Source organism: Salmo salar, chromosome 15, assembly GCF_965601325.2.
Source record: "Salmo salar chromosome 15, fSalSal1, whole genome shotgun sequence".
Lineage (NCBI taxonomy): Eukaryota > Metazoa > Chordata > Actinopteri > Salmoniformes > Salmonidae > Salmo > Salmo salar.
Window position 1 is genome coordinate 104,140,439 of NC_138305.1, and position 23,267 is coordinate 104,163,705.

The 23,267-nt window shown below is 41.4% G+C and overlaps 1 protein-coding gene across 2 annotated transcripts; it reads left to right on the forward strand.

The window, feature by feature from the left end:
* The first annotated feature begins 11,477 nt into the window (after positions 1-11,477).
* Positions 11,478-18,162, forward strand: LOC106572813 (tumor necrosis factor receptor superfamily member 5). 2 transcript variants are annotated; one of them, XM_082962239.1, is made up of 6 exons: positions 11,478-11,612; positions 13,496-16,104; positions 16,612-16,717; positions 16,809-17,090; positions 17,202-17,289; positions 17,426-18,162. In XM_082962239.1, exons 2-6 carry the CDS (start codon positions 16,102-16,104, stop codon positions 17,652-17,654), a joined length of 708 nt encoding a protein of 235 aa, XP_082818365.1. In that variant the 5' UTR covers positions 11,478-11,612; positions 13,496-16,101; the 3' UTR covers positions 17,655-18,162. The 2 variants fall into 2 exon arrangements, with proteins under 2 accessions (XP_082818365.1, XP_082818364.1); XM_082962238.1 differs by lacking the exon at positions 11,478-11,612 and adding an exon at positions 11,619-12,500.
* Positions 18,163-23,267: the final 5,105 nt, after the last annotated feature.

The window sequence follows — 23,267 nt, forward strand, 5'->3', positions numbered from 1 at the left end:
AATAAAGAAAGAATATTTTAAAAAGTAGGCCATTACCACTTTAGGATTCATTTATTTGTTAGGCCTTGATATACCAATTATTGTTACATTATAAAATATTTGAGAATGATGTGGACATTGACTGACTAAATAGATGAGATGCATGCATGGCAATTCTTCTGTAGCCTACAGTATGTGGCCGATGCAGGCACACATAATAAATCCATGAATAGTGGTAGCATTAATCACACCATCGCTGTTTTATAATGAGAAAGAGATCAAAAACTAGGTTCCTTTTTAATGGAAGGATTTGTATGTAAAGCCAAGTTGAAGCCAACATTAGATGCTGTCATCCTCATAATAACCGCATGTGGTTTTACCGCAACAGAGTAGCAACACCCTTCAATTGAAGTGGCAGGAAACAAAAGTGGCCACATCGCTCACAAAAACAGATCAAAAATCAACTTACAGATAATTATAAGGGACCAAGAGAACTTAGAATTTGGCTACAATATTTTGCCCAAAATTAGTCGGCCCATTTTGGGCTGTTTAGTCTGTCCGTTTTGGTCCAAATTTAGCCTAAGATCAGCCTGACCGCTAGGTTGCTGTATGTGGGAACTCCTTCAAGACTGTTGGAAAAGCATTCCAGGTGAAGCTAGTTGAGAGAATGCCAAGAGTGTGCAAAGCTGTCATCAAGGCAAAGGGTGGCTACTTTGAAGAATCTAAAATATCAAATATATTTTGATTTGTTTAACTTTTTTGGTTACGACATGATTCCATACGTGTTATTTCATAGTTTTGATGTCTTCACTATTATTCTACAATGTAGAAAATAGTAAAAATAAAGAAAAACCCTTGAATGAGTAGGTGTTCTAAAACATTTGACCTGTGGTGTACATCACAGCATGTCAGAGAATTGTCCACAATGTACAAGAATATATTTAAAAAAATTAATAACACATCATACTTTTAGACTTTCCCTTAAGTAGTATTTTCCTGGATGACTTTCACTTTTACTTGAGTCATTTTCTATTAAGCTATCTTTACTTTTACTACAGTATGACAATTAGGTCGTTTTTCCATCATTGTGAACATAGGCTAGTCCTTTTTGGACTAGGCCTAATCAAATTATTTTCAGAAGAATCATTTGACTCCCCTCTTGAACTGCCACCATAGGCCTACACAGCACAGCCATTGGTTAGGCAGCACACAAAGTACTTGATCAGCGAGAGCAGAGCAGGTCGAGGCTCAGATTTGGAATATCCATTGCACTGTGTAATGCAGCAGTAGCTACACACACACAGTAGCTATCTTAGAGCATGCCCATAGTAGCATATAGGCTGTGGATCATTTGATTGTGACCACACTAAAATAGCCTATAGGCGCACTTGAAATTGCGCGCCTAGCGGAGAATCCGAGATGAGGGCACACATCGATATATTGCCTAATAAGCAACTATTTCTAAAACACTGAGAAATAGACAATTTCTAAAACACTGAGAAATTAATCAATTATCATGACCCTCCGCTGGATTACATTTAAAAAATACTAAACCCTCCCCTTGGCTGAAATTGAAAAATAAAAAACGAATTTAAAAGAGACATTGGCGATTTTAGAAGTGAAAGTAATGTCCGGGATTTCATCGAGAGCTGTGAATCGTTTTGCTCTCTAGAAAAGGACGCCGTTGAAAGCAGTTGATTACCTGGGTAGCGGTAAATGTGAAAGTTGACCGACTGAAGGGGAAGATTCCCGGTGTTTGTGATGCTCGTCGTTTGGTGCGACGCAGACAGGGGGGCGTGAGTGGTGAAACAGAAGAGTTGTTGTCTGTTCTTTTGAGTTTTGATGTTGTCTTTGCCCGACAAAAGTGGTGTTAGGATATTTATCCCGTACGAGCTTTTGTGCTGAATACATTGCGTTGTTACAGGTATCAAGCTTATGGGCATGTGGCAGCGGTGTGTAGGGGGGAATTTGAGCGTTTATAGCAATGCTTATCATCTGTACTGCAGGGATGGAAGGTAAGTCGCAGAAAATTGAGGTTGTGGTGGCAGCTGCAGAGAAGTATTTGGGTGTATGAGACTTGACGAGTTACTGGGTGTGTTGAATGGTGGTGTCCCGTCCTTTCAGGCTGTTGGCCAGAGGTAGTACTCGATATATTTAAATAGCGGAGTAGGGTGGTGGGTTTTTAATGATGGTAGGGTATTTGTTGATGCATTTCCTTTTTTTTTTTTTAAGCAAAGTATAAGGGAGTTGTACTCCAGTCTAGTAGGTGGCGGTAATGCAACATTTATTGGATGCCAACCACCGTTAAACCTCATCGAAGAAGAACACCGCTGCTTTGGAAAGTCCCTCAAACGGTTGCCATGTCCGTCATTTTCTTGTGAAATTCTGTCATTTGAAAACAATGTTATAGGTGAATATGTATTGGTCGCGGGTTTTTGTTCTACTTCTAAATTACCAATCAAATAAATGTATATTTGTCACATGCGCCGAGTACAACAGTGGCAGTAGACCTTACAGGGAAATGCTTACTTACAAGCCCTTAACCAACAATGTAGTTAAGAAAAATAAGTGTTAAGAAAGTATTTACTAAAACTGAGGTAAAAAAAATAAAAAAAATAAAAAATTAAGAGCAACAATAAAATAACAGTAACGAGGCTATATACAGATATAATTCAGGTAATATGTACATGTAGGTAGAGGTAAAGTAATTATACATATATAATAAACAGAATAGCAGCAGCATAAAAGTGGTGGGGCAATGCAAATAGTCCAGGTAGCCATTTGATTAGCTGTTCAGGAGTGGGGTAGAAGCTGTTAAGAAGCCTTTTGGAACTAGACTTGCCTCTCCGGTTCCTCTTGTCTCGCCGTTCAGTAGCAGAGAGAACAGTCTATGACTAGGGTGGCTGGAGTCTTTGGCAAATTTTAGGGCCTTCCACTGACACCGCCTGGTATAGAGGTCCTGGATGGCAGGAAGCTTGGCCGCAGTGATGTACTGGGCCATACACACTACCCTCTGTAGCGCCTTGCGGTCGGAGACCGAGCAGTTACCATACCAAGTGGTGATGCAACCAGTCAGGATGCTCTCGATGGTGCAGCTGTAGAACCTTTTGAGGATTTGAGGACCCATGCCAAATCTTTTCAGTCTCCTGAGTAGGTGTTGTTGTGCCCTCTTCACGACTGTCTTGGTGTGTTTGGAACATAATAGTTAGTTGGTAATGTGGATGCCAAGGAACTTGAAGCTCTCAACCTGCTCCACGACAGTCCCGTCGATGAGAATAGGTGCGTGCTCGGCCTTCCTTTTCCTTTAGTCTACGATCGTCTTGATCACGTTGACGGAGAGGTTGTTAGCCTGGCACCACACTGCCAGGTCTCTGACCTCCTACCTATTGGCTGTCTCATTGTTGTCGGTGATCAGGCCTACCACTGTGTGTCGTCTGCAAACTTAATTTACATTTACATTTACATTTAAGTCATTTAGCAGACGCTCTTATCCAGAGCGACTTACAAAATGGTGCATTCACCTTATGATATCCAGTGGAACAACCACTTTACAATAGTGCATCTAAATCTTTTAAGGGGGGGGGGGGGGGGTTTAGAAGGATTACTTTATCCTATCCTAGGTATTCCTTAAAGAGGTGGGGTTTCAGGTGTCTCCGGAAGGTGGTGATTGACTCCGCTGTCCTGGCGTCGTGAGGGAGCTTGTTCCACCATTGGGGTGCCAGAGCAGCGAACAGTTTTGACTGGGCTGAGCGGGAACTGTGCTTCCTCAGAGGTAGGGGGGCCAGCAGGCCAGTGGTGGATGAACGCAGTGCCCTTGTTTGGGTGTAGGGCCTGATCAGAGCCTGAAGGTATGGAGGTGCCGTTCCCTTCACAGCTCCGTAGGCAATCACCATGGTCTTGTAGCGGATGCGAGCTTCAACTGGAAGCCAGTGGAGAGAGCGGAGGAGCGGGGTGACGTGAGAGAACTTGGGAAGGTTGAACACCAGACGGGCTGCGGCGTTCTGGATGAGTTGTAGGGGTTTAATGGCACAGGCAGGGAGCCCAGCCAACAGCGAGTTGCAGTAATCCAGACGGGAGATGACAAGTGCCTGGATTAGGACCTGCGCCGCTTCCTGTGTGAGGCAGGGTCGTACTCTGCGAATGTTGTAGAGCATGAACCTACAGGATCGGGTCACCGCCTTGATGTTAGTGGAGAACGACAGGGTGTTGTCCAGGATCACGCCAAGGTTCTTAGCACTCTGGGAGGAGGACACAAGGGAGTTGTCAACCGTGATGGCGAGTTCATGGAACGGGCAGTCCTTCCCCGGGAGGAAGAGCAGCTCCGTCTTGCCGAGGTTCAACTTGAGCTGGTGATCCGTCATCCACACTGATATGTCTGACAGACATGCAGAGATGCGATTCGCCGCCTGGTTATCAGAAGGGGGAAAGGAGAAGATTAATTGTGTGTCGTCTGCATAGCAATGATAGGAGAGACCATGTGAGGATATGACAGAGCCAAGTGACTTGGTGTATAGCGAGAATAGGAGAGGGCCTAGAACAGAGCCCTGGGGGACACCAGTGGTGAGAGCGCATGGTGCGGAGACAGATTCTCGCCACGCCACCTGGTAGGAGCGACCTGTCAGGTAGGACGCAATCCAAGCGTGGGCCGCGCCGGAGATGCCCAACTCGGAGAGGGTGGAGAGGAGGATCTGATGGTTCACAGTATCAAAGGCAGCAGATAGGTCTAGAAGGATGAGAGCAGAGGAGAGAGAGTTAGCTTTAGCAGTGCGGAGAGCCTCCGTGACACAGAGAAGAGCAGTCTCAGTTGAATGCCCAGTCTTGAAACCTGACTGATTAGGATCAAGAAGGTCATTCTGAGAGAGATAGCAGGAGAGCTGGCCAAGGACGGCACGTTCAAGAGTTTTGGAGAGAAAAGAAAGAAGGGATACTGGACTGTAGTTGTTGACATCGGAGGGATCGAGTGTAGGTTTTTTCAGAAGGGGTGCAACTCTCGCTCTCTTGAAGACGGAAGGGACGTAGCCAGCGGTCAAGGATGAGTTGATGAGCGAGGTGAGGAAGGGGAGAAGGTCTCCGGAAATGGTCTGGAGAAGAGAGGAGGGGATAGGGTCAAGTGGGCAGGTTGTTGGGCGGCCGGCCGTCACAAGACGCGAGATTTCATCTGGAGAGAGAGGGGAGAAAGAGGTCAAAGCACAGGGTAGGGCAGTGTGAGCAGGACCAGCGGTGTCGTTTGACTTAGCAAACGAGGATCGGATATCGTCAACCTTCTTTTCAAAATGGTTGACGAAGTCATCCGTAGAGAGGGAGGAGGGGGGGGGAGGGGGAGGAGGATTCAGGAGGGAGGAGAAGGTAGCAAAGAGCTTCCTAGGGTTAGAGGCAGATGCTTGGAATTTAGAGTGGTAGAAAGTGGCTTTAGCAGCAGAGACAGAAGAGGAGAATGTAGAGAGGAGTGAGTGAAAGGATGCCAGGTCCGCAGGGAGGCGAGTTTTCCTCCATTTCCGCTCGGCTGCCCGGAGCCTTGTTCTGTGAGCTCGTAGTGAGTCGTCGAGCCACGGAGCAGGAGGGGAGGACCGAGCCGGCCTGGAGGATAGGGGACAGAGAAAATCAAAGGATGCAGAAAGGGAGGAGAGGAGGGTTGAGGAGGCAGAATCAGGAGATAGGTTGGAGAAGGTTTGAGCAGAGGGAAGAGATGATAGGATGGAAGAGGAGAGAGTAGCGGGAGAGAGAGAGCGAAGGTTGGGACGGCGCAATACCATCCGAGTAGGGGCAGAGTGAGAAGTGTTGGATGAGAGCAAGAGGGAAAAGGATACAAGGTAGTGGTCGGAGATTTGGAGGGGAGTTGCAATGAGATTAGTGGAAGAACAGCATCTAGTATAGATGAGGTCAAGCGTATTGCCTGCCTTGTGAGTAGGGGGGAAGGTGAGAGGGTGAGGTCAAAAGAGGAGAGGAGTGGAAAGAAGGAGGCAGAGAGGAATGAGTCAAAGGTAGACGTGGGGAGGTTAAAGTCACCCAGAACTGTGAGAGGTGAGCCATCCTCAGGAAAGGAACTTATCAAGGCGTCAAGCTCATTGATGAACTCTCCAAGGGAACCTGGAGGGCGATAAATGATAAGGATGTTAAGCTTGAAATGGCTGGTAACTGTGACAGCATGGAATTCAAATGAGGAGATAGACAGATGGGTCAGCGGAGAAAGAGAGAATGTCCACTTGGGAGAGATGAGGATTCCAGTGCCACCACCCCGCTGGCTCGATGCTCTAGGGGTATGCGACAACACGTGGGCAGACGAAGAGAGAGCAGTAGGAGTAGCAATATTAATTAATTAATAATGGTGTTGGAGTCGTGCCTGGCCATGCAGTCATGGGTGAACAAGGAGTACATGAGGGGACTAAGCACGCACCCCTGGGGCGTGCTTGTGTTGAGGATCAGCGTGGTAAATGTGTTGTTACCTACCCTTACCACCTGGGGGTGGCCCGTCAGGAAGTCCAGGATCCAGTTGCAGAGGGAGGTGTTTAGTCCCAGGGTCCTTAGCTTAGTGATGAGCTTTGAGGGCACTATGGTATTGAACGCTGAGCTGTAGTCTACGAATAGCATTCACATGTAGGTGTTCCTTTTGTCCAGGTGGGAAAGGGCAATGTGGAGTGCAATAAAGATTCCATCATCTGTGGATTTGTTGGAGTCGGTATGCAAATTGTATTGGGTCTAGGGTTTCTGGGATAATGGTGTTGATGTGAGCCATTACCAGCCTTTCAAAGCACTTCATGGCTACAGACGTGAGTGCTACGGGTCAGTAGTCATTTAGGCAGGTTACATTGGTGTTCTTGGATTTCGTATAAGCATCTGGGTTAGAGTCCCGCTCCTTGAAAGCAGTAGCTCTAACCTTTAGCTCAGTGCGGATGTTGCCTGTCATCCATGGCGTCTGGTTGGGGTATGTATGTACGGTCACTGTGGGGACGACATCATTGATGCACTTATTGATGTGGTGTACTCGTCAATGCCATTGGATGAATCCCGGAACATATTCCAGTCTGTGCTAGCAAAACAGTCCTGTAGTGTAGCATCTGCATCATCTGACCACTTCCGTATTGAGCAAGTCACTGGTACTTCCTGCTTTAGTTTTTGCTTGTAAGCAGGAATCGGGAGGATAGCATTATGGTCAGATTTGCCAAATTCAGGGCGAGGGAGAGCTTTGTATGCGTCTCTGTGTGTGGAGTAAAGGTTGTCTAGAGTTTTTTCCCCTCTGGTTGCACATGTAACATGCTGGAAGAAATTACATAAAACGGGTTTGTTTCCCTGCATTAAAGTCCCCGGCCACTAGGAGCGCCGCCCCTGGATGAGAATTTTCTTGTTTGGTTATGGCCTAATACTGTTTGTTGAGTGCGGTCTTAGTGCCGCATTGGTTTGTGGTGGTAAATAGAAAAATATAGATAAACTCTCTTGGTAAATAGTGTGGTCTACAGATTATTATGAGATACTCTACCTCAGGCGAGCAAAACCTCGAGACTTCCTTAATATTCAATTTCGTGCACCAGCTGTTATTGACAAATAGACACACCCACACATCGACCCCTTGTCTTACCGGAGGCAGCTATTCTTTCTTGCCGATGCACAGAAAACCAAGCCAGCTGTAAGTTATCCATGTCGTTGTTCAGCCACAACCCGGTGGAACATAAGATGTTACTTTTTTTAATGTCCCGTTGATAAGATAGGCTCGAATGGAGCTCATCCAGTTTATTCTCCAGTGATTGCACATTGGCCAATAGAACGGATGGTAGAGGCGGGTTACCCACTCGCCAACGAATTGTAACAAGGCACCCCGATCTCCTCCCCCTGTATTTCCTTCTTTTCTTGATGCGAATTATGTGGATTTGGGCCTTGTCTGGGAGCAACATTATATCCTTTCTGTCAGACTCATTAAATAAATAAATCTTCATCCAGTTCGAGGTGAGTAATCACTGTTCTGATATCCAGAAGCTCCTCATAAGAGATGATAGCATCAATATTATGTACAAAATAAGTTACCATTATCCGTGAATATATTTCACTGTGACCAGGCTGTTACTGAGTGAGTGAGTGAGTGATGGGCTGGGCTGGAGTGTGCGCACATGTGTTGAGAGCACTGGTTGAGTGAGTGCTGCAGCTGAGTCACGAAGACAGAGCAGCACGCGCGCACGTGGTGACAACGTTTTACCAGATGTAGGCAATGTTCCCTCTAAACTGCGCAGTCACGCACCTCCTCCTGAACTGAAATGCCATGCTGTGCAAAGACGCAAGAGATTGCATTTCACTGAGTTTTCCCCATTAGTTTGCACTTTATAGATCAATGTTTTTTTTCTGTGATCGAATAAACATATCAGTCGCTTTTCATTGCAACAAACCAAACCAAATCTAACTTTACAATATTGAGTCTGTGATATTGTTGTAGGCACAGCCAGAGATCAATGGAGTAGAATTGTATGGGCAGGGGTAGCCCACGAGCGATCTTTCAGTCACTCGCGAGTGAATGCGCTTTTCAGATCAGAGCGCAGAGCCGCACGTGTGCACATTTGTTGATATTTTTTGTTATCGCGTTATTATCCCAGTTGTAGATAAGTATAGGTCAGCAATGCGGAGTTACTGCTTCCCACAAGAGCACAAACCGTGTAGGCTACATTTCTTACTGTCTTTGAAAAGTCCGTCCGGTAAAAAGCTTACGTCTTCATTAAAGCGGCAGTGTTATATTTTGAGACGGGCTTGACTATGCAAATAGGCCAATAGGCAGAGGGGTAGTGTAGTCTACATTGTCTAATTCATTGTATGGTAATAATTAATTGTATTTTGTTGTGGTTTCTTGAATCATACAACACAATACAATGCAATTTACATGCACCTATTTGGCCCATGATGTTACAGACATAGTAAAACAAAACGTTTTTTATTAAACTAGGCAAGTCAGTTAAGAACATATTCTTATTTACAATGACGGCCTACCCCGGCCAAACCCTCCCAACACTGGGCCAATTGTGTGCCGCCCTATGGGACTCCCGATCACGGCCAGTTGTGATACAGCCCGGGATCGAAACCAGGTCTGTAGTGATGCCTCTAGCACTGCAATGCATTGACTTAGACCGCTGCACCACTCAGGAGGCCAACAATGATGAATTAATGTCAAGCCCTTCATAATGTAAAAACTTTTTAAAAGTCTTATGCAATGTAGGCCTGCATTGAACATCACACATAGGATACTGTAGGCTATATCATAGAAATCAAAAGCAATTTCCTTGTGAAAATGTTATGGAATTTGCTCCATTGGTTTTGTTGGTGGACCTACATTATGCTCAGATATCCACAATAGCCTTCTGGTTACTGTCTAAAACTGTAAGGGTTCAGCCTCCGTGTTTGCTCTAAAAGCACGCTGGAAGTTGCTCACAAGACCAAACATTTGCTCGGTGCCCAATAAAATTAGAGGTCAACATTGGTTGTAGGTAGGCTATTTAGATTGTCATTATGGAGACACCTATTTCGAACACTTTTTCCATAAAACATATTAACGCGCTAGAACTGACGTAACCGCGGTAAAGCACTGGGAAATGACTTTAGGCGCACTAGAGCTCAAGATAAATTCACTCAGATAGAATGCGGTTTACTTTAAACTAACGTTGACTTTTTCAATATGTATCAAGCGAAAAGGGTTTTACATATGCTCAGTTATTGGTTCCCGAGCACTGTGCAAGTGGACATTTGAAATGGAAGCTATGGAACTCCCTCGCATGCTTCTGTTATGGGCAAAATTACACGATGAAATAGACATTAAATGTGGAGAATGATACATTAATTTGCATCTGTTGGCAATCAAGTAGCTTATTCATTTATATGCCATTGTAGGCTACTGTTGCAATTAATATGTTGAAATGACGATATGGCTGGAGTCATTGCAAATCAATTTGTGCCACTTGTGTAGCCTACCTGCAGCTGGCAAACAGATTTAAAATAATAGCCTATAACTTCAGTGTATTGTTGTTGTAGCCTTGTGTTATTATGCAATTATTAACGGCCATGTTAAGTTAATTAAATTGATAGTTATCAATTGTGATAATGGTCACAGGTCTATTGCAAATGTATCATTCTCCAAATTTAATATCAGTTTCATTGTGGACTTTTCCCTGAAATTAGATGCAACGCGGAGTGCCTGTATACAGCCCTTAGTCGTGGTATATTGGCCATATACCACAAACCCCTGAGGTGCCTTATTGCTATTATAAACTGGTTACTGACGTAATTAGAGATGTAAAAATAAATGTTTTGTCATACCCATGGTATACGGTCTGATATACCACGGCTATCAGCCAATTAGCATTTAGGGCTCGAACTACCCAGTTTATAGTTACAATTATAAACTGGGTGATTTGAGCCCTGAATGCTGATTGGTTGTAAGCTGTGATATATCATACTGTGTACCACTGGTATGACAAAAAAAAAACTTTTTACTGTTCTATTTACATTGCTAATAACTTCAATAGCAATAAGGCACCTCAGGGGTTTGTGGTATATGGCCAATATACCACTAGTTGCCATATAGCCTACCACACCTCCTCAGACCTTATTGCTTAATCATTGCAATCAAACAAGTTAAATCGACATCAATTGATGGAAAATTATCTGGCGAGTTTAATAAGGGCAAATTATATTTTCTTTTTTACAGCCCATCTGTACAGTGGATATAAAAAGTCTACACACCCCTGTTAAAATGGCAGGTTTTTGTGATGTAATGCTTTGGAAATTCTTTTCTACCCTTCTCCTGACTGATATCTTTCAACAATGAGATCCCTCTGATGCTTTGGAAGCTCTCTGCGGACCATGGCTTTTGCTCTGAGATGCAACTAAGAAAATGTCAGGAAAATCTTACAAGAACAGCTGAACTTTATTTGTGATTAATCAGAGTCACTTTAAATGATGGCAGGTGTGTAATAACTTCTATTTAACATGAGTTTGAATGTGATTGGTTAATTCTGAACACAGCCACATCCCCAGTTATAAGAGGGTGTGCACACTTATGCAACCAGGTTATTATGAGTTTTTATTTTTCCCCCTCAAATATTTCAGTTTGTTTTTCAATTGAATTGTTCACGTTATAGGTCACATTAAAGGAGGAAAATGTTCTGACATGATTTATCTTTGTCTCATTATTTTACATCACAAAAACCTGGCATTTTAACAGGGTGTGTAGACTTTTTAAATCCACTGTAAATAGCACATCCAACCAACCAACTACCTACCTAATCCCCATATTTGTTTTTCTGCTCTTTTGCACACCAGTTTTTCTACTTGCACATCCTCATCTGCACATATATCACTCCAGTGTAAATTGCTAAATTGTAATTACTTCACCATTATTGGACTATTTATTGCCTTACCACCTTACTTAATTTGCACACTCTGTATACAGATTTTTCTACTGTGTTATAGACTGTATGATTGTTTATCCCATGTGCAACTCTGTGTTGTTTAGGTCGTACTGCTTTGCTTTATCTTGGCAGGTGTAAATGAGAACTTGTTCTCAACTGGCCTACTGGTGAAATAAATAAATACAATTATACATTTTTGCTAGACCTGGCAACCTGCCCTCACACGAAAGTGATCGCAAACTAGTCGGTAATCAGGTAAGACTGCAGTGTGTGGTAACATTATTCAATACTGATTGCATGTGCATAGTGTCGTATTTTGCAACATGATTTTTGTTATGTCGTCAAACACCGCCATGCAATAATTGTGTGAGTTGACTGGATTTAGGGACGTCGAACGACCAGCAGTGAGTGAACGCCCTTCACTGTTAACTACAGTATAACTATGGAGGCTATACTCTAGAGCGCCTTAAATTGTGTTTGAGAGAATGTTTTAACTCAAAATGGTAAAGGGATACTTAGGGATTTTGACAATGAAGCCCCTTTATCTACTACCCGAGTCAGATGAACCCGCGTATACAACAATGTTTATGTGTCTGCGTATAGCAGGAACTACTATGGGTAGCTGCAGCCCAATATGGCGATCGAGTATGTTCGTGAATAGTTACCGTGTAGTTATAGTTACTAGTGCCGATCTTATATGTATCATAAAATGTGATTGTACACATAACCTTAACCACACTGCTAACTTTATGCCTAACCTTAAATAAAACTGTTGTTTCTTATATTGATTTTGTGGCTGTGGAAACCCCGGAGTATAAACTAAGATTTAAAATGTAAAAAAAATTATCTGTGGAATATGCGCCATTTTGAAAGGAAAGCGAGCGGGGCTGAGGTGGGAAACCCCCGAATATCGCCAGTGTAAACAACAATGCCGTGGACCTCTTTCCGGCTACAATTTTTTTATATATTTTTTTATTTGTAATTTTTATTAACAACAAATCAATACAGAAAGTACATGAGGGAATTTCCGGCTACAATTTATATCGATAAATGGGGAGATGAAGACGCCAGTCACACTGTCCAAGTCAGTCCAAATAAAAGGTTACAGTAACTGGATCGAGGGTTACATTCACGATGTACAAGGTAAGATTATGTATACAGTATGCGTTTTATTTCTAGCTAGGTAATTAAGCTACTGTTAGTTAGCTAACGTAACGTCGTAGGTTGACAAAGGTGTAACGTTGCTATTTTAACATTGTCAAATAAACTATGTTACTGAATCCTTTCAGCTTTTGCTACATACAATCTTCGTAGCCAAGTATCGTTAGTTAGCCAATGTTTCATGTTGTGGTGGCTGTGTTTGTCATCGTGGTTCAATGTGAGGCAGGCAGGTGTAGTATGAGGGCAAGATCGTTTTGCTCAATTTGAAAGAATGATCCTTACATAATTCAGGTAGTTTGCTGGTCAGTTAGGTAAGTAGGGGTATCAATTGAGTATGGCTGCTTCTAGTGCAAATTTGGATGACTACTTTTGAAAAAGCTAGAAATGCGCTTGAATGCACGACTCAAATGGCAAGTGTGGTAGTATGCGTTCTAGTAGTGCTCTAGGATGCCACGACCGCGCAATCCACAAATGGAAGGTACTGTATATGTGTATAAAATGTACACAATTGCCATTTTCATCCAGAATAGTAACGTTACAATAATCAAGCCACTTTCTCTGAAATGACATCCCTTTATTTTCAAGTTCAGCCTGTTTCAGTTAGCGACATGATTTCAAATCGGCTTGCTAAACGCACTGATGAAATGCAAATGGTTTATGGATTTTCAGTTAATTTAATAGACCCAAATGGCATAATTTGGGCCCGTCTTATAATACAAATACTTTGTAGTATTAAAAAAACAACGAATCACTACTGAAAATCCATGCAATAATCAAACCTCCAAGTTTTGTTTTTAATATCGTTAAGGTGCCTTTTTTGCATTGTTCTGCTTTGTTTTAGCCAAAATTAATACATTATGGAATTGTATGGACAATCCATTTCATTAGCTTTTCTTTGTGTCCCTTATGGTGTATTGAAATACATATTAGGTCTACTTGTGTTGTCTAACTCACTTCTCTTTTGACTTTTTCCCCAGGTGGAGTTCTCTGAAAGTCCATCATTGAGACTAAATGCAATGCACAGCTGGCCAGGGACAGTGCAACCATGCCATCGGTTTACTGTAAACCATAGCTCATTACATTAAAATGGGCTACACATCCTTGCCTCAAACATGGCACATTCCCCCGTGTACGTCAACCCTGAAGTCAAAACCTGTAAATACAGTTCAATTATGAAAAGTAAAGCCATTGAGGAAAGAAATGCACCTGCCAACTTGAGGGGATTGTGCTAAATATGTATTGTCCAGTCTCTACACCATTGCCCAGTGTGGTCGATTGTTTGGTCGATAGGCTGTTGCTCGACCAAGATTTCTTTAGTCGAACAGTAGCAAAAATATTTTCTTTATTATGGTGTACAAGACACCTGTCTGATTCACGCTTGTCTGAGTGGACTAATCCATTGTGGAGGCCGTGGGGATGGCACAGTCCATCACTCTAAGACATCTGCTACTGAAATTGTACATGGTTACATTACCCAAGAACAATGGTGCAATGCTAATAAAAATAATGTTACTTTATAACAAATGTGTCTTCTCCTGCGTTGGATAGTGGTCGCTGTCCTGTGTTCTGAAACACACCAGTGCGCTGTTGAATTGGCGCCTTTTCCTAGACCATTTTGCTATGTGCATAATAGCTAAGTTAACCAGCATATTGGTGTTGAGAACAATGCGGCGGAGGCAGCAGCGGAGTTAGGAGAAGAGGAAACAGCCCTTGCCTTATTGTCTGAGAAAAGTGAGGAGAGAGGAAACCCCAAATTAATTAGGTCTATAATCAATAGCATAACTGTTAAATGTGTCTGGCTTTATAAATCATCCATGTATAGCTACAGAAATAAGACAAATCCTGCTTTTGTTGCCTGTTTGAGTGTTTGTTGTTTATCTTTGCTTTGCTGTAATAAAGGCTTTACACTTTTTTTCATTTGACCTGCCTCTGGTATAATTTTTTTAGTGTTCCAAATTGTCAGAAAAAGAATAACCCTCTTTTTTTCTTGATCTCCTTATTGTTATTACTATTGTTATGATCATTATAATAATAATAATAAGTAAGACGCTGCATCTCACTGCAAGTGGCGTCACTGCAGTACCTGGTTCGAATCCAGGCTGCATCACATCCGCCCGTGATTGGGAGTCCCATAGGGTGGTGCACAATTGGCTCAGCGTCGTCCGGGGCAGGCCGTCATTGTAAATAATAATTTGTTCTTAAATGACTTGCCTAGTTAAAGAAAAGGTTAAATAAATATTTAAATCATTAGTAGGCTTAGTATAGCAGCCTTGTATAGCCACCATTGAGCTGTAGGCCTAAGAGCGCTTCCTGTTTAGTCTTAATACCGTAACTTACTTAGGCCTATATTTCAATACTTATATAGGCTACTGTATCATTCATTTCTTTATGTCATCACACAGCATACGGCGAGGGGTTTAAGCGAGGGTTTAAGGTTTTTCCTAAACAAATAAAGGATTTCGGTAACAGAACATTTCATTCAGAAATGTCTGTAATTATGTTGCAGCTTCAGCAACACAAACAGTGCGATAGACACTGGTGGTTGCTGCAGCAGAGAGGAGAAGGAGACGAAGGGTGCTAGTCACACAGTCACTCGCTGATTTTTTATTTTTTTTCCACAGAGCAGCAAGTCTGATACTGGCCCGGCACAATCAAATCAATTGCTGGTCGGACTCTCTCTAGTCATTTGCATCTTAATTATTTCATCAAACAATGCGCTTAAAGGATCAGACAAGCTCAGTGAATATAAAACATGTGTGATTTAAACACATAGGATATGTCTATATTTGGAAAAATACACGTTTTAAAATTCAAACCAATCAATTGGTCGAAGAACAGAATACTCTTGGTCGACCAAGATTTTTTTTAGTTGGGGACAGCCATACATTTAAGTCGCTCTGGATAAGAGTGTCTGCTAAATTACGAACATGTAAATGTAAGGTGACTGGTCATGTTATTAGGTTAGGTCATATTGTTATTACGTTGTGATAGAGTTGTGTTTTTGAGACAGGGACAATAAGCCCTCCTTTTTGTGAGACTGCTTACGAAATGCTGCCTGTTTGTGGAAACTGTTTTATTACTGTAGGCATATTTGACCCGTCTTTAATTTTAAAAAAGAATAAAAGTTTACCCTGCTCGTTTTCAAAGTTGGTAAAGGAGGAAGCCGGCGCCTTTGCTGCAGTCTGAATGTTGCATTGACTGTAATGTAGCATGTTTAATGTACCCACTGGCTCAAGTGTTGAAATGCGTGTGCTAGCCGATGTTCGTTCAGACGATAGTGATTCGTCAAAAGACAGGTAAATAGAGGCTGTCCAGGCTGAAAATGTTGGTTCACATTACACTGAAATACAATAATATTACCATCAAAGATGAAATTGCATTCAATCGAATTAATCAGATCTTACCATTCGTTTGTTGTGCTGTGTATTTTAATATTGTGTATTAAACCTTTTCCCTTGTCTTCCAATAGTTGTATTAGTCCGTGACTCAAGGTCTACGTTAAGATTGAAGACAACAGGGATGGTGCCATTGTTATAATTCAAAACTCCTAAGAATCCATGGTGGTGGCCCTTATTCCAGTGAGATGGTGAGGATTGGAGAACCACTGCGCAGTTTCAAAGCGAAATGGATAGTATGTTAAACATTTCGGTTGTGTACACCTAGTGGCTTGGCAACCTTTCATACCACAGCTGTAGGCACACTTGGCACCAGATAGTATGCTCAAGAGTATACACAATTTCTGTCAAATTCTAACTTTAATTATAAACCCTGTTTTGAAAATTGTCTAGATTTTTTTTTGTCTTTGAACATAGTCAAATCTTCCAGAAGGGAGATGGTCTTGAAAAAGCAAATGGAAACATGGAAAACATTAAATATGATTTATCTCAACTTGAAACTGTCAATCGCTCCTCAATCTCAACTCTCATCTCCACCCTAACCCCAAACTCTTCAACCCCGCTTTTCCTATGTGTGACCCCCCCCACCCTGCCGCATTGACTCTAATGTACTGGTTTTATGAAACCATTGCTGTACAAAATAGACTGAAACATATTTTTAAACAGTGATGATATGTTTTCATGTTCTCTATTTACAGATAGAGCTACCAATCATTTTGGTGTTTCTAACCATTGAGCGCTCTATTGCATGTGGTAGAGCAGAGTACAGAACAGGTGATGAATGCTGTCCTATGTGTTCTCCAGGTAAGGACCAGCTCTGTATACTATATGGATTATTATGAAGAAAATAAATTCCAATATCAATCAATCCATGACACTGACCTTTATCCCACAGGAAACCGGGTACATAAACACTGTACAGAATTTACAAGTACTTCCTGTGTCCCCTGTACCGACTCCACTTTCCTTGATGAACCCAATGGTCTTACGGCATGCGTACCGTGTACAAACTGTGACCCTGGATTTGGTTTGAAGGTAAAGCAGTCATGTACACCTTCATCAGACACAATCTGTGGGACACTGGAGGAGTTCTACTGTCTAGACCCAACTAAGGATGGTTGTAGAGCAGCCCAGAGACACAGCAGCTGTAAACCTGGTCAATACATCAGCCACACAGGTATGTCTTCATGCAAATCTTCCATTGACATCAGTACATGATTTATGCAGTCGTGAGTTAAGCACATCTGAAGTTAGGATCCTTAATGAGTTTCACCCTGTGTTGGTGCAGGAACAACATCTACAGATACTGTGTGTTCTGACTGTACTGGTGATACCTATTCAGATGGATCATTTACATCCTGCCAGACATACACACAGTAAGTATGGCTCATGTATAATGGTTATTTCCTTCAAAATATAAGCTAAACACTACAATATTAACATAGAAATGTGAAACTGAAAGTTGGATGACCACATTGTTGATTTACCAGTGGTCTATTTCTCTTATTATAGATGTGATACCTTGAAGCGTCAGCAAATTAAACCTGGAACTCATTGGTCCGACTCTGAATGTGGACCACAGACCTCCCTTTCCATGACTGTAATAATACCTGCTGTAGTGGGGTTGGTGGTACTAGCTGTGATATCAGCAGTGACGGCAGTAGCAATTAGAAGAAAAATAAAAGCTCCTGTATCTGGTGAGATTATTTTGGGAATTGTACAGTTTCATTTATTGTTTTAATTGCCCAGATGAACAAGTGAGAAACATTCAACACTGAATCAACTCACATTTTATTTGTCACATGCACCGAATACAACGGACTTTACAGTGAAATGCTTGCTTACGAGCCCTTCCAAACGATGCAGTTAAAAAACAAATACAAAATAGTAACACGAGGATTCAAATCAAATACACAAGAATGTAGCTATATACAGGGTGTGCTGGTACAGTTCCCGTGTTCCTCAGCTGGTAGAGCATGGCGCCAGGGTTGTGGGTTCGATTCCGACGGGGGACCAGTATGAAAATGTATGCACTCATTGAGTCGCTCTGGAAAAGAGCATCTGCTAAATTACTCAAATAAATACAAGAGCACACAAGATGAAAATGCCATACAGTGTATGTTATCCATTTCTAAAGTTATTTTTGTCTCAATGTTAATTCTTGTACCTTTACAGAGAGGACCTTTCCAGAGATACAAAGCCCTACACAGGTATGTCAATAAATAACCCCCCAATACCCACAGCATTTTCTATCATACTCAATGTGGTAAGGAGATGGCTGACAGGAATTTGTATTACCCCGAGGGTAGCACTTTTTAAAATGTTTTATTGAGTTGAGGTTTCCTTTTACTAGGTATCAGACACAGAGGGAACATCAATGCTGTTTGTGGGAACAAGAACAGGTAAGGTAGCCTATAACTTATCAGAATGGCAGTAGCTTGAGTTCATGAATTTCAGACAGATTTGAACCAAAAATATTTATTATTTATTACTTTACATATTTTTTCATAAACTTGACTTCTTATTAATATTATTCTTACCAGATTCAAGCCTCCAGGACAGTCATCAGGACATTCATCAAAACAATCCAGTCTAATATGTGGTTCATTGGCTTGAAAACTAGACTAGGCATTAGGGCACCATTTCTGTCCACTACATAGTAAATGTGATCTAGACTCCATTTTTAAATAAATGTTGGAGGTTGGCACATTTGTTTTGTGGTGTACAGATTAAAAAGCCCATGACCTCGATAGACAACCTGAAACCCTAAAACGTAACTTTTTATTTAATTTTTTATCTTCCAATACTGTGGACGAAGATGGAAACTTTACAAGCCAGGTCTGTTCTGTCCAGGAAAGGTCAGGTATGTCCATATTTTCAATGGTCAGTCCAAGTCAGTTGAAGAACTAAAACACAAAGGAGATTTTGTAAGACACTGCACCTGGTCTTTGGATGGTGGTGCACCAGCCATCAGTGCTCAGCCTATTGTTGCTGTAAGTGTATTGCTGGTGACTGATCTAATGTCCCCTCTTGGGATTAATAAAATTGCAATAAAATTAATAGAATTAGGCCCAATGACATTATTACATTGTACAAATGCAATTGAAGAAAGCAAAATGTGATATTTCAGATGTGTATTATTGACTAAATTCCCAAAATGTTGAAATTTCTTTAGAGATTCCAAATGAGAAGGATTATGTTGACATTCCTTTAAAAAGTGCATCCTTCCTTGAAGACTCACTGATTGGACAGGTGCATTGTCTCCACATGTGTTTCCTGGAAGGATGCACATTGAAAGAATTTCAACTGGGCCAATAGTTGACACTGACAGCAAAGGGGGATGGTGAAGAAATGAACATAGTTCACTGTTTACCACTGAACAAAATGGTTAGTTCGGGTCTGCTTAATTGGGTGGTTCTCCCTGAGACACCAATGCAATAGCAGCTGGGTCTGGGCTGCTTAGATCATTAACTGTAATGTAAAGAGAAAATGAGGAAGTTGGGTGTTGCGCTTCCTCTTCTAACTCTGCTGATTGTAGACAACCGTTTGTGAATGCAAATGCACTTGAGATTCCCTAAAAACATGCCACTTCGACACAGCTACGACTGGAAGCAGTTTAGAAGAATTCATGCAGCAGGTTAAGAGAATTAGGTTAACCCTTATGCCTGATGTAATGAGGAGCAACCAGATGCTGCACTTGACACATTTATGAAATCTCTTACTCCACTTACTCACCCATTAAGAAAATGACTGTAAAAATGTTTAGATCCCGGTGGATTGATGAGGAATTAAAAAATGTTATGGTTGAGAGAGATGAGGCAAAAGGAATGGCAAATAAGTCTGTCTCCACAACCGATTGGCAAACCTACTACATATTGAGAAATCATGTGACTAAACACAACAAAAAGAAGAAGAAACTATACTATGAAACAAATAGAAATGATATAAAGAATGACAGTAAAAAGCTTTGGAGTTAAACTCAGCTCCATCATTCATTGAATCAGATGGCTCATTCACAAAACCCACTGATATTGCCAACTAATTCAATAATCTTTTCATTGGCAAGAGTAGCAAACTTAGGCATGACATGCCAGCAACAAACACCAAACCTACACATCCAAGTATAACTGATCAAATGATGAAAGAGAAGCATTGTAATTTAGAATTCTGTAAAGTGAGTGTGGAAGAGGTGAAAAAACTGTTGTATATGAACAATGACAAGCCACCTGGGTCTTACAACTTGGAGGGAAAATTACTGAGGATTATAGCGGACAGTATTGCCACTCCTATTTTCCAACTCTTCAATCTAAGCTTACAAAAAAGTGTGTGCCCTCAGGCCTGGAGGGAAGCAAAAGTTATATAGTAATAGTAAACCACCCTTTAGTGGCTCAAATAGCTGACCAATCAGCCTGTCACCAACCCTAGTAAACTTTTGTAAAACAGTTTTTTGAGCAGATACAATGGTATTTTACAGAAAATAAATTAAGACTTTAAGCACGCTTATAGAGAAGGGCATTCAACAAGCACGGCCCTTACACAAATGACTGATGATTTGATGAGAGAAATTGATAATTAAAGATTGTGGAAGCTGTTTTGTTAGACTTCAGTGAGGCTTTTGACATTATCGATCATAGTGTACTGTTGGAAAAACGTACAGTACCAGTCAAAAGTTTGGACACACCTATCATTAAAGGGGTTTTCTTAATTTTTACTATTTTCTACATTGTAGAATAATAGTGAAGACATCAAAACTATGAAATCATGTGGTAACTAAAAAAGTGTTAAACAAATCAAAATATATTTTATATTTGAGATTCTTTCAAGTTGCCACCCTTTGCCTTGCCTCACTCTTGGCATTCTCTCAACCAGCCTCATGAGGTAGTCACCTGGAATGCATTTCAAATAACAGGTGTGCCTTGTTAAAAGTTAATTTGTGGAATGTCTTTCCTTCTTAATGAGTTTGAGCCAATCAGTTGTGTTGTGACAAGGTAGGGGTGGTATACAGAAAATAGCCCTATTTAGTAAAAGACCAAGTCCATATTCTGGATACCAGAAGGGTATCCAGGAAGATGGTTTAACAAATTCAGGATTTCTTAAACATATCCGGCTTGTTTTAACCAGATTAGGGAGTCCAGGATTTCTTGGTTCCAGAACAGCAGCTTCTCGTTTAAGTTATTAGGCTAAACGAAGCGCAGATTGATTGATTTGACAATTGGCACGCAACATGAACAAAAGGTCCTTATGTCGATGACAGAAAAAATAATAGATATGGAGTCAAAAGACTCAATTGTAACAACATACTTGGGGGGGGGGGGGGGGGGGGTAAACACAATAATACATCTGCCTGGCAGAAAATTGCAAACAGAGTAAATGCACAATAACTAATAGACCTAGTTTACACACATGGGTGATTTAGTAATAATGCTTTCATTTTATAAAGTACCTCTATTGCAATGCTGGTGATATTAAGTGTCAAGGCGATGGCCTAATATGTAAGTGGTAGTAGCCTATGTCACAATTGCAATGGTAGGCCTATTCCATAGCCTATGTAGAATTAATAATAATGTATTGAATTCATAGTGCTTTTCATGACAACACGGGCAACAATGTGTTCACTGTTTAGTTCTAAACCAATGGGAGTCACAGATCATCTGACAAAAGAAGTAAGGAAGATCATTGAATTGAATGACTGTTTTTGAAAATGATTTGGTTTGGTGAAAGCGTAGGCTACAGTATTCAATAGCTGCTTCTTTGTTTATGCTGTGAAAATATTTTCTGATCACGTAGTCTCCTTCATTTGGCCCAGAGGGTCTTTGAATGGTGCTATAGATGGGACATATATCCCCAATGACATTTGGAAAATCATCTGCGGGATGAATTAGGCAATATATCATTTTTATCATGTTGTCTAGGTTTATTCATTTAAGATTAGCAAAGAATCGCTGGCAGTCACTGACCATAGCCTACTGTACCTGCAATTCTCTAAAAATCCTATTTGATTATATGGACAGCTTGATGGCCAGGGAATGCAACAGAGACATTAACAAATCTCTAGTGCTTAGCAGGTTTGCTTCAGAGCATTTGTTGCTATGGTTTCTGATCAGGCTCTCTTTCTGGATGGAGCCAGAAATTCTGAGGTTGCACAAGTTCTGGTTTGACAGATCTCTAATCCGGCTTTCTGGAATAACCCTCTGGTAACGTGTATGTACACGATCAAAATATAAAAGAACACCAATCTCTTCAAAATTAGGTCTTAATAAACACTTTTGACACCATCTGGTGGTCGATCTTACCATACCGGATATGAGGTATAATGTGGTCCCGGTTCCAGGGACAACACCGGCTAGAAAATCCAAGTATCCCTGACTGCAGTGTGCAGTTCGGGCCGGGCTCAATGTGGGCGGAGTCTAACGTGGGGGCCGGGCTCAATGTAGGCGGAGTCTAACATGGGGGCCAGGCTCAATTTTTGTATTTATTATGGATCCCCATTGTGTATGTAGTGTAAAAACTTTAGGAAATAGGTCCAGAAAAGTGTCAAGAATAATAAACAAGAAAAAGTATGAGCAATAACAATAGTGTGCTTTGCATGCTGCAAGCACAGAAACTTTTCATATGTTATAACAGAAAATAGGACTAATATGATATACTGAATAGCCAGCATCTTACCATCAAAACAAACACCCCACAGTTGTTTGAGAAATCTTGCTTTGGTAGATCCTGTGGTGTAAACAAGGTACAATTTTCAATAAAGGAATGACAATCAAATGGTACAGTTCAGTGGAATAATTTAAGGTCCAAGGTCCAGGGGACAAGATCCGAGCAATGTTTCTGTGAACACAGTGTATGTGAAAGTAAATAAAAAGTACAATTCAACAGCTTTTAATACTCCAGCATGCATAACAGTTTTGAACACAGTTGGAACTGAATTAGCCCAAGTATGTTTCACAACATGTTTCTGAACCAGAACATTTATTTTCAACTGCAAACACAATATTTCTCACATCAATGCACTCACATGCCAAAAATATTTTATTGGACACTGTTTCAAAGCAATGTGTACTGTATGCTTTCTTCGTAAATGTGTTTTTCTTATTTAACTTCAGTTTGCAGTGTGGACAAGTAACAATTACTTTTCTTGACTTTCCATGTATGTTGGGACCAGGTGATTTAGAGGTATATGGAATGCAGAGGATGCTACTGGTTGCTCTTTAAGGGCCTCTGGGTGCTCTTGAGGGGCCTCTGGGGACTGTTTAAGGGCCTCTTGGTGCTCTTGAGGGGCCTCTGGGTGCTCTTGAGGGGCCTCTGGGGACTGTTTAAGGGCCTCTGGGGATGGTTTAAGGGCCTCTGGGGATGG